Here is a 17,934-nt window from a genome sequence, read left to right on the forward strand (position 1 = left end):
CCGATGCGCGCAATAGGAACTCACACACGGTTTCCTTTTTTAAAGTTTATTTTCTACAAAAATAGAAAAAAACATGGGAAGGTTTCCAGAGATATGTACAAGTCAGGTTTACAGCAGGCTGGTAGCGAGAGTCTGACTCCTACCCTCATACATGTTGTTTTCCCCTGTTTAAGACGTTTACTATAACACCATTTAAACGCGACAACATAACAACTCAACTCACTAAGAACTTAACTCACAACACACAGACAGTTTTCATCTAGCGACTTCACACAGTTAGCTAACGAAGTTCAATTTCGTCTCTGATAATCCGCAGAGCCCGAATACACTTTTGATACTCTTAAAACATATAAACGTGTAAACCTTAAACCGAAACTATGACATCAGTAAACATAAACTTACAGGCCTTTTAAAAAAGCCTTATTACTTCAGATCTTACCTAAAAGATTAGAAAGAACCATGGGAGAGTTTCCAGAGATACGTACAAGTCAGGCGTACAGCAGGCTGGTAGCGAGGGTCTACCAGCCTGCACGAGGCGCTGTTCCCGATTCCCGGGCCCAGCTGCTCATCACCTGGTTGCACAAGCTTTGACTTTTCATTTTCATTACTATATTTTCAGGTTGTGTTTTTCATACCACTACGGAAAAAAAAACATATTTTAGAGGAAGATGTCAGCTTGATTAAACAAATATTGCTCCTTAAGCCTAGTTCCTTACTGTGCTAATTCTGCCACCTACTGGACAAGGTAATAAATAAAACAAGGAGAAAATCATAGAATATAACACCCACATTACAGGCCAGCCAAGTAAAGGGTGTAAGATGACCTGGGGAAGGGTCATTCATAACAGGTATTTTCGGAATGACCTACTTAAAATACTAGATATGGACCTAAGCAAAATGGCTGCCAAAAAGAATCAGCTGACCCGTATATGGAAAGGGTCTACCCTGAGAAACAATGAGACACAGCTGAGCCGCATCAGGAACTGAAATATAAGTGCCCCGGAGGCAGTGGACAAGGCGGAAGCCGATAAGGTGAATGCGGTTTGGAGGAAGAGAGAGGAAAGAGGTTTATGTTAAAGATCGGACTAAGGAATAACGGACTACTGAAAGGAGAAAAGGTTTATGGTTCTTGGATTGCGGATAGTGGATAAGGATACATCGCGGATTGGCTTTATTATGGATTTTTGTAACTCGGATCGGAACAGGATTAATAGAGCGGATTACGGACTGGATTTGGAAGATAATTGGAGGAAGAAACGCCACGAAACTCAGGAAAGAAAAGTGTGGTGTGAGTACTTCTCTCATTTACATAAACTTTCCCCCGGAGGCACCACAAGGGATATCTGAAGGACTGAAAAGAAGTGCACTGATTGTCACATTATCTAAGGTTGTCTTTTAAAATGTACTTGTATTCCATTAACAGCATCTATTGCACTGCCCGAGAAAATGAGAAATTACTGTATGTAATCTGTTCGAATTGGGTTCCTATGAAAAAGACTTGTGAAGAAACCCAGCTGGGACTCAAAACCCTTGGTATCTTGTCAGAAGAAGAGAATGCAATGTGCCCCAAGCCGTATGATTTTCAAAACAGATTTAGTACCAGAAACAAATAATTTGTAGCTATTTTATAAGAACCTTTCATCTTGTGTTTTAATTGTAATACAGTGTAGTAAAATGCACAATGGTTTGGTTTTGGGAGAGAGAAGGAATAGGAGGGAGAGAGGTAAGAAGGGAAAGGAAATGAAAGAAAAGTCCAGAATAGGCTGTAGGCTGTAGAAAAAATGTGAATAGAATATGATATATTCCAAGGAGAAGTCGAAACAAAATAAGACGTTAAAAAGAAATCAGCCTATCACTGTTTGCTGGGAGAATGGATGAATCCTGTCTAATGCTCAGCTGACACCCTGTTAAAAGCAATAAAAGACAATGTTAGTCCTCCGTGGTTAACCTACATTTATGCTGTTGCTTTAAAACAGATAACAACGGAAGAACTGAATGACATGGCGGAGAATATAGTGGCGTGGGTGGCAGTGTCCATTATCAGAGTGCTGCTCCCAGCCATCTCCCTGTACAATGAAAAGAGGAGCCGGAGAAGAGTCTCTTAATCACCTGCTGCAGATCTAATAACCTTGCCTCTGAATTGTGGATGGTGTTCTTGAATGTGTCAACTCTCCCTTGTCAGCAAATAAGCCAATAAGAAAGAATTCCCACCCCAAAGACTGTGCGTCTTAATCAATCTGCAAACTCAGAGACTGACCGTGAGATTTTACAGGTTGTCTCTAAAAGCTTGAACCACTTTCACTGTATGTATTGAGTCAGTGTCAGTCTACGGTCTCCATATTAAATGAGATGTAAAGTCTCAAATTGCACTTAATGAGTATGTTATCTTTAGTGTTTTAATGAGACTTTCTGGTAGCAGAATGTATGTAGCGTTTTTTGCAATGGAATGCACAGCAGCACTGTTTCAGAAGGATATACAAAAGGTAAAATGTACTGTAATATTGTGGTAAAATAGTTGATAGCTGAATGGATATGATTTAAAATTACAGTGGTTTCCAGTACTAAAATAATGTTAAAATGAAAGAATTCTATAAAGGTAATGAAGGTTTTAATCCATCCATTTTCTAACTGCATTATCCAATACAGGGTTGCAGGGGAGCCAGAGGCATGATTTACCCTGAACTGGACACCTGTCCATCACAGCGCACACTCACACCAGGGACAATTTTCACAAAAGCCAATTACCTGAAGACAACCCAAGCAAACACATGTAGAACATACAAACCCCAGGTCTGAGGATGAACTCATGGCCACAGTGCTCTGAGACAGCACCACTGCACCACTTTTTTATGCTACTATATTCCAGTTAAATACCAGAGTTTACTGTTGCTTATTTTAGCCTGGAAGAGATACATTATGATCATTTGATACTGGCAAATATTCTTGTAGCACAAGGAAAGCGGTACAAACACTATATTTCCACTAGGGGGAACAGTAGGTTTTTGGACTAAACTGTCCTGCTTTGGCAACACTTTATATTTATGGTTTATAAATGAGTTATTTCTGGATAATCACTTCAGGAACTCACTTTATCCCCTGAACAGTAGTCACTGTAAATATAATTTGTCTTTTACTTCCCAAAACAATTCAATATTTCCCACTGTACTGCATACAGTATTTAGCCTCTAGAATTTAATTTACTCAATGGTAGTCTTGAAGCATGTAGTTAGTACTGTATAGGTACTATCATTTAACAGCATTCATGAGATACATTCAAACAGAATATTAATTCCATATATTCAATTGAACCTTTCAAAGAGAACAACCATTTCCCTGTGAAATTAGGCTTTTCTCTGTCACTTCTCAGGTGGCTCTGACAATCAGCTGCCGTTAAATTGTGGCTGTGGGCATCTGTTTCAATGGAGTTTCTACTCCCTCTTTAAGTGTGATATTAGAAATACATCTTTTTTTGCTCAAAAACTGCTTTTTACAAATTAAAGATACGGCTATAAATTAATATGACGTTTTGGCTGTGAAGCCTTCTTAAGGTGTGTGGAGACACACCTGAAGAAGGCTTCACAGCCGAAACCTTTTCTCTCTTCTCTTTTCAGCATGGAATAAACCTATTGTTCCTTTACAGACTACGCATGCTGACGCAGCTACCCACCTGCACTACTATAAACGAATATAGCATACAATGGCATCTAATTATAACAACTTATACTTGGGATTTTTTAAAGAATCTTTTGTTTTTAATCCACAGCATAATATTACATTATGAAAGACAGTTTTGTGCAGAAAAAAAAGCACCTTTACATTTTACTTTATTTATTTAAAAACTAAGAGCTTTTTTTTAAGTGGTAAGAATGGTAAATTGTGCCATGTGAAGTTCATTTTTCAGTTTCCACTGTCTACATTCCCGGGCACGGCTTATATGTGGGTTAATATTTACCTATCGGATTAGCAAAGGTTAAAATAACACAACTGAAACAGGATGAGGAAATGTGCACACACTCCTCTGACATACTCATGAGAGAGAGTCTTTCCCCACTTGACATGCTTTGAGCTTATAAAAGAGAGATCACCCACTGGAGAAAACACGACTGTGAGTGACATCACTGTGAGGTCATAGGCATTGAGCAGGTCAGACAATCAAGACTGCAAGGGGAGACTCAATCCTACCCAACATTAGAGACATGCCTGCTTTTGCAAGTGCCAGCTTGATAATGGTTTAAGTTCCTCAGATATTTTTTAACTTCAGCTAGGCGTATGGCCTTTGACTTAAAAATCAGTAAATCATTAAGGAATGCTGGAAGGTTTAATAGACTTAAGATATTCTTACCAGATCGAAACACCAGCACGGCACTGTAACCTTATTCTTTATAAAAATGTGAACATAAACTCTCTCTTTTAAACTGTACAGGCCTATTACAAAGCCAGTCGAAGTGGACAGCTCCACAGAGTAAACAGTCATATAATCCAATGCTTCAAGTTGATCAATAATGTAGTAACTGTACTGTATATGAAGATGTGGTGATTGTTTTTATTTAACCCTATCCACCTGTTCTGAAAAGCATAGGTTGTCTTGTGTTTTGCAATACGTAGTCTGTGGTGTTATTGATTTAGCTAGTAAAAATATATATATTACTCATCCATTGTGTGGTTTCTGTGTAAAGTGTTGTCAGCATTACACTATTAATATATTACAATACTGCTGTGAAAACAAACTTATTGATTATGTTTAAAAGACACTGGAGATCACTTGCATTTGCAATATTTTGAGAAAAGTGTAGTGTTGAAAGCTAATACACACGTATATTCCCCCCCGATATATTCAGTACTTCATTCAAAAAATGTTTTTTTAGATGCATGACTTCCTCATGATACATATCCTTTATAAATACATTTTACTTTTGCTATTAAGGTCAGTACTGAATAGTTTAGGAACATGTAAAGGTTTATTCCATGCTGAAAAGAGAAGAAAAGAAACAATATTTCAGCTGTAGAGTCTTCTTCAGGTGTCAGTTCCCGTTTCTTTTCTTCTCTTTTGCTGCCTACGCGTGTTGACACACTACCTACTTGAGCTACTGCAGAGTTTTCTTACATATTACTTACCACCATTTGCTTTGACTTGGAAAAACTATGCAGTATCTTTTGAAAAGCAGCCCTTTCTTGTTTGTCTATTTCTGCCAGCCACGTGTTACTGGCAGTCCTCAAATGTGTCAACTACTGTGAGGAAGGCCTTCCACACTCCAGGCCTGCTCGTGCACACAGCCCCGCCTCCTCTTCTCGTTTGACTGATCTCTCGGTTCGTGTCCGCGATGCAGGTCCAGTGCGGACCCCCGCCCTTCGTCACACACCACGGAGTGGTCCACCATGATGCCGAAAGGCCTGGCCTCTGGCAGCTGCATCGTCGTCACGTTGTACACCTTGTGCGCCACGGAGCAATTCGACGGCAGAGGCCGATGAAGCTTCCCCCAACTTTTGGCAAAGAAGTTGTCTCCTAAATAGTTAACCAGCAAACCCGAGTAGAGATCTGAAACGGAACAGAGTCACAGGTTCCATGTTAGAATCTGTTCCAGGCACACTTTCTACCCAACCAAAAACAGGAAGTGCACTTGCTACCAAAACGTCAAACTGGAACCGAGAACAAGTGAATGTGTATTTCTCCCCCCCTCTCTGAATGCTGTACTGTACTGGCTGCTACCCAGAACGTTCTTTTTTAAATCAACACCACCAATATACAGTAGATCAAGTGTGAAGTGTGACATATTGCTTTTGAAGGGCGGTGTTTGAAACTTACTGGATTGTTCCTTTTCTACATAACCTTTATTTTAAATGTATTTAAATAAAATATGACAACCGTTTCCAATAACCTTTAAAGTAACAGCAGAATGAGATCCTTGTATCAATTAATCAATTTCTTTTCAAAACGAGTTGAGATTAATGGAACAAACTGCACATGTTATTTAAGTCCTGGTTCCTTTCAAGAAACAGCAGGATGAGATCCTTGAATCAACTACTAAGAAATTAGCTAAATGGGCCAAATGTAACCTCTCGTGTTCTTAGGTATTAAATGGTATCTAAAGAAGCTACACAAGTTATATTTTTATCCTGTCTTGTGTTTAAATCAACATACCAAGAGAAAAACATTTGTTTTAGATTGTTGTATAAATAAAAGATTGAAATATTCTATTAATCAATTTGCTCAAGAATTGGGCTTTACAGAATGTTAATAAAGCACCTACAAACTACCTCAGACACAAATCCTAAACCTAAATTACTACTGAATATAAATGAATGCTTTACTAACATCCCATAAAATCTCTGTTGAAAGAAAGCGATGCTATGAAACCTTAAATCTAAAGTGTAACCGCAGAACCATGTAGGAAAGTTCAGTTGCCAGGTGGCAGATTGAGAAAGTTTCACCAAAACGAAGTCTGCTTTTTTATATAAATACATCTTCAATTGGGAAAGGCTTTGACTAAAAATAAACTGGATATTGTTCCAACAAAATCTTTGTGAGAAAGTGGGTCTTGCTGGCTAGAAACGGCCAACATACAATAGAGTTAGACTTTAAATAAATAAATTCAGATTCTGAGAGGCTCAATAAGTGCTTGTTCAGAGTAAATCAGACACTGTTGACCGAGTTTCAGCAGTGATACATAATTCACTGAATACCAACACCAACACAACAAGATTGGGCACTTTGGGATATCCAAGCGATCTCAAACGCGTCCGATAACTGCAACCTCTATGACCAGCTGGGCACCAGTGCTCTTGTAGTGTTGTCAGTGAAAGAAACATCATTGGTACAACTTATGCCAACTCCGACACTTAGCATCACTGTGGGGCTGTTATAGCACATATTTTGAAGGAATAAGTACATTTCGTCATCTATTCCAAGCTGGTACTGGTCTGGAACTGTGATAATTCATTTGTGATTTTAAAATGTAGAGGCATGCAAAAAATTAGTTAACCAGCAAACTATTGATTCCAAATATCTAAAATGAGAAAAATAACTGATGTGACATTTTCACTTCTCCAGGAACAAACTGCAATAATGAAGCACAGAGATTGTTTATGGATCATGGCAACTGTGTTGTTCACTACTGTTTCTGTATTTTGAATTGGAGAATAGTTTCTAAAGAAGCGATCAGTTGGGAAAAAACCGTGATCCATAGACTTTACTGATTTTTTTGTTTTGCAGACTCTAGCTCTGCCTTGGCTTTCTTTTTCTGAACACTGACAGGTTTTGTGCCTTCGCAATGTTGTTTTCCCCCCATCTCACACATTGTTTGAGCAGCTTTTGAAAAGAAATGCGAATGAAGGGGGATGTCTGAAGTAAGTTGTAGAACAGAAAAATACGTTTTGTTTAATCTTAAAACCAATATCTGGCATTGGTATGGGTGGTAGTGCCATTTGCATAAGGGAAATTTCAGATCGACTTGCATTTATCAGAAACTTCATGAAAAGGAATTGAGAGGGAAGAAGTGGTGCTCACCGTCGTTAAATCTAGAGTATTTTGCAAAGCTGGTGAAAGTTTCCCCTGCTAAAGATGTCAGGGGCAGCTGCATAAACCAAGGCTCTTTCCTGGGATAGCATGTTCTCTGAGCCACACACTGAAGGTCTCTGTGGAAGGTTTGGGGGATGTGATAGTCAAAAGAGTATACATGGATATACTGGAGTTGCACAGCTGTAGAGACAAGAATGAAAAATAACCAAGAGTAAGCATGGCATTTTCATACATCCAGGTCAAATGCCCCCTTTCTTTTTCCATTAGTTTGGAGAGTTTCCTTTATTTATTTTCATTTGTTAAACTATCCTCCAAGTTCTGAAATGTTGACATACATTTTCAGCAGCCACCATACACATCATTTAGATTTAATTAGAAAGTCTAAGGCTATTTCGGTATTTATTTTCATCTGTATACACAATGAGGTGTAAGTCTATTAGTGTCCACCTATTCTCAGGGTTATATTAAGCGTGCATATGAAATTGAACCACCAACAGATAATAACAGAATAGACTGGTTTTTGCCCCACAGGTAAATTTAAAATAGGAAAAGAACAGGTGCACCAAACCAGAACAAAAACTGCCAATACTTGAATCTTAAAATCTGGAAAAATTGTACCAAAGGCTTTCAGAAAGTGATAGACAGCTGCGATGTCAATGCCATGTACATACTAAAGCTGTATGTTCATGTGAACGCCTACCTATGTCCTTGAAGGTGCTGTATGTGTAAGTCCCGCAGAAGAAGGTCTGTGAATTTTCATGCCCACTGGAGGGCCAGAATGATGTAGAATGATTTTTCACATCTGGAAGCTCTGGGGTGCTGTGAACCAGCCACACTCCTGTCTGTCTAACATCACAATCCCTGAAAAAGGTCACACAAGATACATTCAAATCTCAAAATTTGATCGTTTTTGATCCGTCTGGTTTTTCAGTTTCAATCTTTTTAAAGGACAAGTCTGCTATTTTTGAACAGAGTCCATTATCAAGCCTGCTTCCAGCTGACGAATTCAATTAATCAATTCAGTTCAAGAATCAAACAAGAACTGTATAATTGATCAAACTAAACAAAAAAACTTCTATTTTGGGCTAATTTCAATTCTCTTAATCTGACTTTTGGCTTTTTTGTCCAACCGAATTTAACTGAACATACTTCATGGCCAAAAGTCAGATTAAGAGAATTGAAAACCATAGTCCAAAATAGGACTATTCTTAATCCTATTAATTATTTTCAGTTCTCTTGAACTGACAATTGGCCATGAAGTATGTAGATTTATTTCTTAATCTCAACAATTTAATTTACTGTATTCATTTAGAAATGGGCTACTGTAAATTCAATTCAATAGAAACCTAGAGCCCAAAACAAGCATCTTTAGTTTTGTTTTACCCAGCAAATGAATCTTTTATTATAAACATCAGTATTATATTGACTTACAGAAGTGTTTTTAAACTCAGTGATTTTCACCAGGAGAAAAAGCTCTGATGGCAACAGATTTGTTCTTAGCTTATGTGATGCCTCAGAAAAAGAAATGTAAATGGGAAAAAAAATAATGAACAAAAACAAGATGGAAATATATACTTTAAAGCTTTATGATTCAAGTTTTAAAACCAGAAAACACAGAAAGCTGGTGTTGGTATTCTTCAGAAACAGTACAGTATATACTTCGGACGTGCCATCATGTCTTGACCATATTGAGTAAATCATAAAATAAATGTTTTCTACTGAATCAATGATTTGGACAAAATCTGCAGAATCACACATGTAAATGTTCTACCCTGAAATAGTGTAAATTTTAAAATATTTTATTTTAGATATATATAAAATGAACAATTCACATCCTGCATATGTAGCAAACATTGCACTTGGCTTTAATCATAGCAATAAGCAAGCAAACCCAGCAAGTATTACAGATACAATTATATTGTTTGTTGTGCTGTCTATGATGTTTTTTCCCCCCCCCCCCATTTTCTGTGTCCTTCTGTCTTGTACATTATAAAATGTTACTTACCTTTGCTGTGTCCAAAAGATGAAGGAGCAGGTTTAAATGACTTGGGAGGTTGATCGTTGTATAGAAGATACCCAAAGTCCACAGTCTTTTAGGAAGGAATATAAAAAATATCAATACAAAGTTTGTATTTGTATTGCACAAAAGGCTTTTGAATTATAAGAGAAACCTGTGAAAATAAACACATCGAAAAGACAATGTATATCCTGACCTCACTTTCTGGGAGATGACACAGATTATAAATAAAGGTTTCTTACCTTTTTATGAATGTAGGACAAAAAAGGCTGCAAAGTCTGCCCCACTGCACTCTTGGAGTCATTCACCAATTTCTTCCCATATACCCAGCCATTGGTATGGTCATCCATGTAGAGGTATCGCAGACCTCTTCCTTCATCGTGGTCTGGCAGCTTATACAGAATAAACCTGTATGATTCCAAAAACACATAAAAGAGTATTACATACTGTATACTGCTCTAGAACTGTGACACTGTACAATGTGTCCTGGGTGTTGGACAGACAGTGTTAACTGTTGTGATCACTAGAAAATAAAAAGGGCACTTAAACAATACTAGTGTCTGTTGCCAGTCTGTGGGTGCACTGGTGCTTCTGGGAGATGAACAGAACCTGTGGCAAGAGAAGAAGGGTCAAGCAGCCTTGATCATTTCTAGGTGATGTAGTGGCCTACAAAGTGAAAATAGCTCTTGTTTTTAGGGGTCGCCCATGTTTGACATGAGCATTGTGGAAAAACTGGAATAATCTTATGCGATTAGAGCTCATTTTCTGCATTTTAAACCAGCAGAGCTCTGTAGAACTGAACTGCAGCAGTTGACAAAGAGTCAACAGTTGACTAAAAGAAGCGAGGCAAGGCAAGCATCTCACAAACATTACTCTCCTCAAGAATACATTCTGGTGAATCGTTTCAAAACGAACTATTGAAAGGAAAAAAACACTTTAAAATCCAATAGTAATTTCTTTATGACAAAAAAAAATCATAGACACTGTACCCTGGATTTACAGATGCAGCCATTCAAAGTGCGCGGCACAGGCACGTACCGGGGGTAATTGGCTACGTCATCGCGCATCGTGACGCGAGATGACGCAAAATACCGCGGTACGTGATTGGTTGACCGACAGGGGCACTCGTGGTGCATTGGTCGGTCGTAGAAAGATTTAAATGTCTTTACTGTGCCCGTTTAAGTATTGAATATTTATATGGAATTTTACCACTGAAGGGAAATCTTAGTAGCTGAGCATAAAAAGAATAGGAGCATACTGTAACGCGTGTGAAGGCCATAAACGATATTAATTTTGGAACATAAACATACAGTATATGGCTGGTCTCTGTACTTTAAAGCTGCTTAAACCAAGGCTCTTTCCTGGGATAGCATGTTCTCTGAGCCACACACTGAAGGTCTCTGTGGAAGGTTTGGGGGATGTGATAGTCAAAAGAGTATACATGGATATACTGGAGTTGCACAGCTGTAGAGACAAGAATGAAAAATAACCAAGAGTAAGCATGGCATTTTCATACATCCAGGTCAAATGCCCCCTTTCTTTTTCCATTAGTTTGGAGAGTTACCTTTATTTATTTTCATTTGTTAAACTATCCTCCAAGTTCTAAAATGTTGACATACATTTTCAGCAGCCAAAATACACATCATTTAGATTCAATTAGAAAGTCTAAGGCTATTTCGGTATTTATTTTCATCTGTATACACAATGAGGTGTAAGTCTATTAGTGTCCACCTATTCTCAGGGTTATATTAAGCGTGCAAATGTAATTGAACCACCAACAGAAAATAACAGAATAGACTGGTTTTTGCCCCACAGGTAAATTTAGAATAGGTAAAGAAAAGGTGCACCAAACCAGAACAAAAACTGCAAATAACCAATACTTGAATCTTAAAATCTGGAAAAATTGTACCAAAGGCTTTCAGAAAGTGATAGACAGCTGCGATGTCAATGCCATGGACATACTAAAGCTCAGCAATCAAAGTTGTTCAAGAAAAGTTTCACACAGCTGTATGTACATGTGAATGCCTACCTATGTCCTTGAAGGTGCTGTATGTGTAAGTCCTGCAGAAGAAGGTCTGTGCATTTTCATGCCCACTGGAGGGCCAGAATGATGTAGAATGATTTTTCACATCTGGAAGCTCCGGGGTGCTGTGAACCAGCCACACTCCTGTCTGTCTGTCTAACATCACAATCCCTGAAAAAGGTCACACAAGATACATTCAAATCTCAAAATTTGATCGTTTTTGATCCGTCTGGTTTTTCAGTTTCAATGTTTTTAAAGGACAAGTCTGCTCTTTTTGAACAGAGTCCATTATCAAGCCTGCTTCCAGCTGACGAAGTCAATTAATCAGTTCAGTTCATGAATCAAACAAGAACTGTATAATTGATCAACCTAAACAAAAAAACTTCTATTTTGGGCTAGTTTTCAATTCTCTTAATCTGACTTTTGGCTTTTTTGTCCAACCCAATTTAACTGAACATACTTCATGGCCAAAAGTCAGATTAAGAGAATTGAAAACCATAGTCCAAAATAGGACTATTCTTAATCCTATTAATTATTTTCAGTTCTCTTGAACTGACAATTGGCCATGAAGTATGTAGATTTATTTCTTAATCTCAACAATTTAATTTACTGTATTCATTTAGAAATGGACTACTGTAAATTCAATTCAATAGAAACCTAGAGCCCAAAACAAGCATCTTTAGTTTTGTTTTACCCAGCAGATGAATCTTTTATTATAAACATCAGTATTATATTGACTTACAGAAGTGTTTTTAAACTCAGTGATTTTCACCAGGAGAAAAAGCTCTGATGGCAACAGATTTGTTCTTAGCTTATGTGATGCCTCAGTCAAAGAAATGTAAATGGGAAAAAAAATAATGAACAAAAACAAGATGGAAATATATACTTTAAAGCTTTATGATTCAAGTTTTAAAACCAGAAAACACAGAAAGCTGGTGTTGGTATTCTTCAGACACAGTATATACTTCGGACGTGCCATCATGTCTTCACCATACACAGTAAATCATCAAATAAATGTTTTCTACTGAATCAATGATTTGGACAAAATCTGCAGAATCACACATGTAAATGTTCTACCCTGAAATAGTGTAAATTTTAAAATATTTTATTTTAGATATATATAAAATGAACAATTCACATCCTGCATATGTAGCAAACATTGCACTTGGCTTTAATCATAGGAATAAGCAAGCAAACCCAGCAAGTATTACAGATACAATTATATTGTTTGTTGTGCTGTCTGTGATGTTTTTTTCCCCCCCATTTTCTGTGTCCTTCTGTCTTGTACAGATGCAGCCATTCAAAATGGGTGGGGTATTTCGTGGCATACGCCGGTGGGCGTGTCGCGGTATCACGCGGTTAATCGACGTCATTTGACGTCATGCCGGAAACTATCCGGCATCACCTTGTAAAACCGCCAGGGGGAGCTTAACCTCTCATGTACAGCATTTGAGCTTTTAATTTTGAACTGTGTATTACAGCATGTTAATCATCAGTCATTAAAATGTTGGTATATTTTATGAAAGCAAGATTGCTCAGTTGGACAAAAGTACACAACCTACCTTTATCAGAAATATTTATGCATCAAAGCCTTTACCGAAGATATTACTAATAGTATTAATAATGAATGACTTTGGACAAGCTGTATACTCAAAGTATAATTTCTTTAGCACATTTGTACAAGCGCTTGGAATCTGCCCAAGCCATACTTTGTCAGGCATTTTGTTTTACTTCAACGGGCATAAAAACTCCCTTGCTTTTAACAGGGCGTTTCATAATTTCTAACTACGAAAATGATTTAAAATGCGACACTTATCATTCAACTAGAGCTCAAAATATCACAAGGATCCTCAAGAGCACAGCAAAGACTGTATTAAAAGATACTTGTATGAGATACATGAGAATCCAGGCTTTTTTTATCAATGCTTTCTTTTCCGTATGCCAGATTTTATGGAACCACTTCAGAAGGGTGTCAGCCAGTCAGATTCCAGGAATCGGTACTTTAAAGGAAAAATACACACCGGTATTCCATTTCTCCCTAAACATTTCAAGCATCAAAGTATTTAACTAGCATGTGAAATAGCGTGTGAAAAAGTGGTAGTTTTAAGCTTTTCTGCTAATATAATATGGAATCGCGTATCTAAAGAATTTAATAACGATATGATTATATTCGTGTACTGCGACAGGGCTGTGTAGGGCTGTTTCGCCTCTCTCTTCATGAGACTTCCCTTGTAGCCTACTGGTCTACGTGCCTGATTACCAACTCACGGGTTGTGTGTTCAAATCCAGCTGGTGCTGGACTTTTCTTTTAACAAACATTTCTTCGAAAAAATAGAATAGCGATATTATGGACAATCAATTGACTTTTATATTTCAAAATATCACAACATGATCGATTCTAAGTCATTTTTGATAACAATGAATAGTCACCTTCTTCCCTTCTGACAATGGTCCCTGCTTCTGCTTCCTGCTTCTATTGTGTGTGTGTGTGTAATAGAGTAAATTTTTATAGAGAAATGGAGGCTGGACAGTATGCGATACAATATAAACATTTATATTGATTTAAATCGTGTTTTCATTTAAATCGCAAACGCGTGTTTAATTATATGTGTTTTTTTAATCATAATCAGGCTAATGCAACATAAATTGATACAGTATCTCTGTCTTCTAGGTATCTTAATAAACTTTCAGCATAGCTTTCTACCCGTTTAGATTTATATTTCTTGGGATTTTGGGATCAAACGTGGAAGGATTAGATTGTAATCGTTTTTATTTTTCAAATACGTTTTAGAAAAGTGTAATCTATACCTGCCCAGACTGTACGCCTTCCTAAACCCCGCCTTTCACTAGTGTCCTGCTCTTCCCCGCGCACCCCAGCCGGGCGCTCTTCGGCCTGTGCCCGGGACGAATGTATATTTTAATATTTACACCCGGCGCGGCACCGAGGGAGCGTCTGCATTTATAACTTAGTTTTTAAAATTAGTCAAGCAATATGAAGCATCTCCTTTTACTTTTAAGTCCCTTAAATACATTGAGCACAGCTTTCTCACCACTTAAGATTACTTTTTGATACTATCCTTACACAAAGCAGAAACTTTCCGATGACATACGGTACAAGTGGAAAGATTACAGATTTTAATCGTCTTTAATTTTGTTACGTTATACGTTTTAGGAACGTTTCATCTAAACAAACACCACAAAACTATTCTCGATTGTATTTCTGAATGTTATGTTACACCTACAGTAGTTCACTGCTTTAAATACATCGAATTAAGAATGTTAGGTGTAGCACTTTAGATCTTTTTTTCTGAACCAGGGAAAATCTGATCATGTTTCTCTATAACAATAATAAAAAACTTTATTTTACATATCACCTTTAAAAGTGGCATCTCAAAGCAATACAGTAGATCGAAAAACAGTTAAAAGGGACCAAAGTAAATACCAGACAAATGCAAACGCGTTTTTAATAAAATGCTTTTATTCATTCAGCAGAGAGTGAGAGGGACATCCAGCAGAGAGAGACACACACACCGGATTCCATTGACAAAAAGTAATTGTTTTTTTTACATGTTTTGTTTGTGGACAGACTGTCCACAAACGTGAGACTGTCTTTCTCAGACTTACATCCCCGAATGTCCCCCGCCCCGGTCAACAATCCTAGGAAGGCTAGGTGCCTTTTGCCGAAGTCGGGAGACATTAGAGGCTTGCCACACCCGGACTGTTAAACCAACGCATTAGCACGTCAAAGCCCATTGAGGACCCGGGCGCAATAATTGTTTTGTCCCTTGATTTACTGATCTGCATTAATTATGGAAATCGAGTTCCTGCTCTGTGCAGACGACCTGGTCCCGCTGTCGCCCACAGAACAGAGGCTGCGCCAGAACCTGGCACTGCTGGAGCAGCACTGTCAGACCTGGGCGCCGACAGTCAATCTGGACAAGACCAGAGTTATGGTTTTCCAGAAAAAAAGCCAGACCTCAGGGAAACAGGTACAAATTCACACTTAACAACACATTAACACCTAACAACGGGAGCAGGGACGAATTAGGCCAGTACCCACTATTGTTAAACATACAGAAAAGGATATTAAAGTATTGAATATTAGTATTGGCTAATACAGAACATTAAAGTGCCCCTTTTCCATTCAGCGGGAATGTATGGGAAATCTTAGTAGCTGAGCATAAAAAAGAATAGGAGCATACTGTAACGCGTGTGAAGGCCATAAACGATATTAATTTTGGAACATAAACATACAGTATATGGCTGGTCTCGGTACTTTAAAGAAAAAATACACACCAGTATTCCATTTCTCCCTAAACATTTTAAGCATCGAAGTCTTTAACCAACGTGATACCGGAGTCAACAAGCATACTTTTAGAATTTGATTAAAATGGAATATAATATGGAATCGCGTATCTAAAGAAATTAATAACGATATAATTATATTCATGTACCGCAACACAAGAATAGTACATGCTGTACGATGTCTGTTGATAATGTTTCTGTAGGGCTTTTTCAACACTCCTCATGTGACCTTGCCAGTGGCGCTGTGGGTTAGGTTCCTGACTCACACATCACTCGTTGGGTGTTTGAATCCAGCCAGAGCCGTGACTTTTTTTAACAAACATTTCTTTGAAAAAATAAAATAGGGTTAGTGTTAGGGTTACTGTCAAACTAAATCAACAATTGATTTAAGGACGATCTGTCAAAGTGCAATGAAATACAATATTGTTGTTGTTATTGTTGTTTTTATCCTGTAAAGCGTTTTGAGAAGCCACCTTTAAAGGCGCTATATAAAAGCGCTGATTCTTATGGAATGTGTTTTCTTTCTTCTTTTTTTCAGCATGGAAGAAACCTATTACTTGATTCTTATGGATGCCCGGTTCCGCCGGGGATTCAAAAAAAAACCCCATGGAATCGCGTACAGTATCTAAGGAAATAGCAGTATAACCTTATTCATGCACAAACAGTGGCATGTTACATTATTAAATTTGGGTGTCTCCTCTTGCCAGAAACCTATAAATTGCATTTTGAGTGCGGTTTTTGACTTTTTTAAAATTTTTTAAATTACAACCCATAAATAAAGCTGATACTGTTTAGACTTTTAATTATTTAAAACTGTATTACAGCAGCACAATGCACAATGCAAAGTAAATCGCTATCTTTGTCTTCTGTGTAATAATGTTCACCTCTCTGTCCAGCAAATTAACAATAGTAATAATAATGAACTTTATTGTATATGGCGCCTTTAAAGGTGGCTCCTCAAAGCGCTTTACAGGATAAAACAATAACAACAATACTGTTAGGCTGGGCAAACAATTTTTTTAAAAAAAGACATACAAAATGAGATATAATGATGTGTTCCGGCTTAGACATTAACGAAGAGCATAACGAAGGTCATAAAGGTCATAAACGATATTAATTTTGGAACATCAATATATTATGTAAACTGTATGTTGCTGTTATTGGTATTTTAAAGAAAAAATACTGTAAAATCCTGGGTTCGGTACAATGTTTCAGGCATTCATGTGAAGGACAACAGAGCTTTCACTGGCCGATTATCAAACTTTATTGATAAATCAAAAACAAAAACTATCCGACCAAACCAGAAAAAGAAAAAAAGAATAACGGACACAGCGCGAGCCTGCATTCTCTCCTCAGCCGTCCACACCACACTTTTCCCTGGGTCAGAGATTAAATAAGACTTCACTCGCACCAAACAAACTACCACACACTGAACACTGAACATGTTAACCCAAATATGTCTCACAATACTTTTATGGTACATTACTTTGCTAAAATGTATTTAAAAATAAAAACGATTACAAACGCCAGCAGAGAGAGAGACACAGACACAGTTCTTCATTGTCAAAAAGTAATTGTTTTTTACTTTGTCAGCACCCAGACAAACGCAAACGCGTTATTAATGAAATGCTTTTATTCATTCTTAATCGAACTCACAAGTTGTCATCTGCTGTTGAAGCTCTGTGACACTAGACTCACACATGGCTAGACTTGACTATTTAACCATGAGATTATGTTTATGTTTATTAATCTTCCTTGTTATGCACTGAGAATGATAAGCACCCCAAACACGAGGGCGGCGTAGCGGTCGGCTCTGGCTTTCCCATCTATACCGATGCACTGCAAGTACAACCCCCCCTCCTTCTCTTGAGTGATGGGCAACAGTTGGATATCTGGGAGAATTGTTCGTTCCACTGGCGTCTGTGAATTCCGCTGTGTAAACGGTGCTTCCTGAGGGGAGACAGACGGCGGGGACAGCGTCAGCCAGGTCCTGGGCGGTAGTGAGCAGAGAAGCCGGGATGGAGTGTCCTGAGGCGGTGTGTGCTCTGGGGGGGGCAGAGCTTCCGCCAGGCA

The 17,934-nt window shown here is 37.9% G+C and overlaps 1 protein-coding gene and 1 long non-coding RNA gene across 2 annotated transcripts; one reads left to right on the top strand and one right to left on the bottom strand.

Moving 5' to 3' along the window:
* Nucleotides 1-1,008: 1,008 nt before the first annotated feature.
* On the top strand, nucleotides 1,009-2,371 carry LOC148823779 (uncharacterized). Its single transcript, XR_016093741.1, has 2 exons — nucleotides 1,009-1,288; nucleotides 1,977-2,371. It is a non-coding gene; the product is annotated as an uncharacterized LOC148823779 (long non-coding RNA).
* Nucleotides 2,372-5,222: 2,851 nt separating this feature from the next.
* Nucleotides 5,223-10,593, bottom strand: LOC148823780 (deoxyribonuclease-2-alpha-like). Its single transcript, XM_088928140.1, has 5 exons — nucleotides 10,589-10,593; nucleotides 9,776-9,941; nucleotides 9,522-9,526; nucleotides 8,217-8,377; nucleotides 5,223-5,536 (listed from the first exon to the last, which is right to left on the bottom strand). Exons 1-5 carry the CDS (start codon nucleotides 10,591-10,593, stop codon nucleotides 5,223-5,225), a joined length of 651 nt encoding a protein of 216 aa, XP_088784266.1.
* Between the last annotated feature and the right edge of the window lie 7,341 nt (nucleotides 10,594-17,934).

This window comes from Atractosteus spatula, chromosome 11 (assembly GCF_055471065.1).
Source record: "Atractosteus spatula isolate fAtrSpa1 chromosome 11, fAtrSpa1.hap1, whole genome shotgun sequence".
Lineage (NCBI taxonomy): Eukaryota > Metazoa > Chordata > Actinopteri > Semionotiformes > Lepisosteidae > Atractosteus > Atractosteus spatula.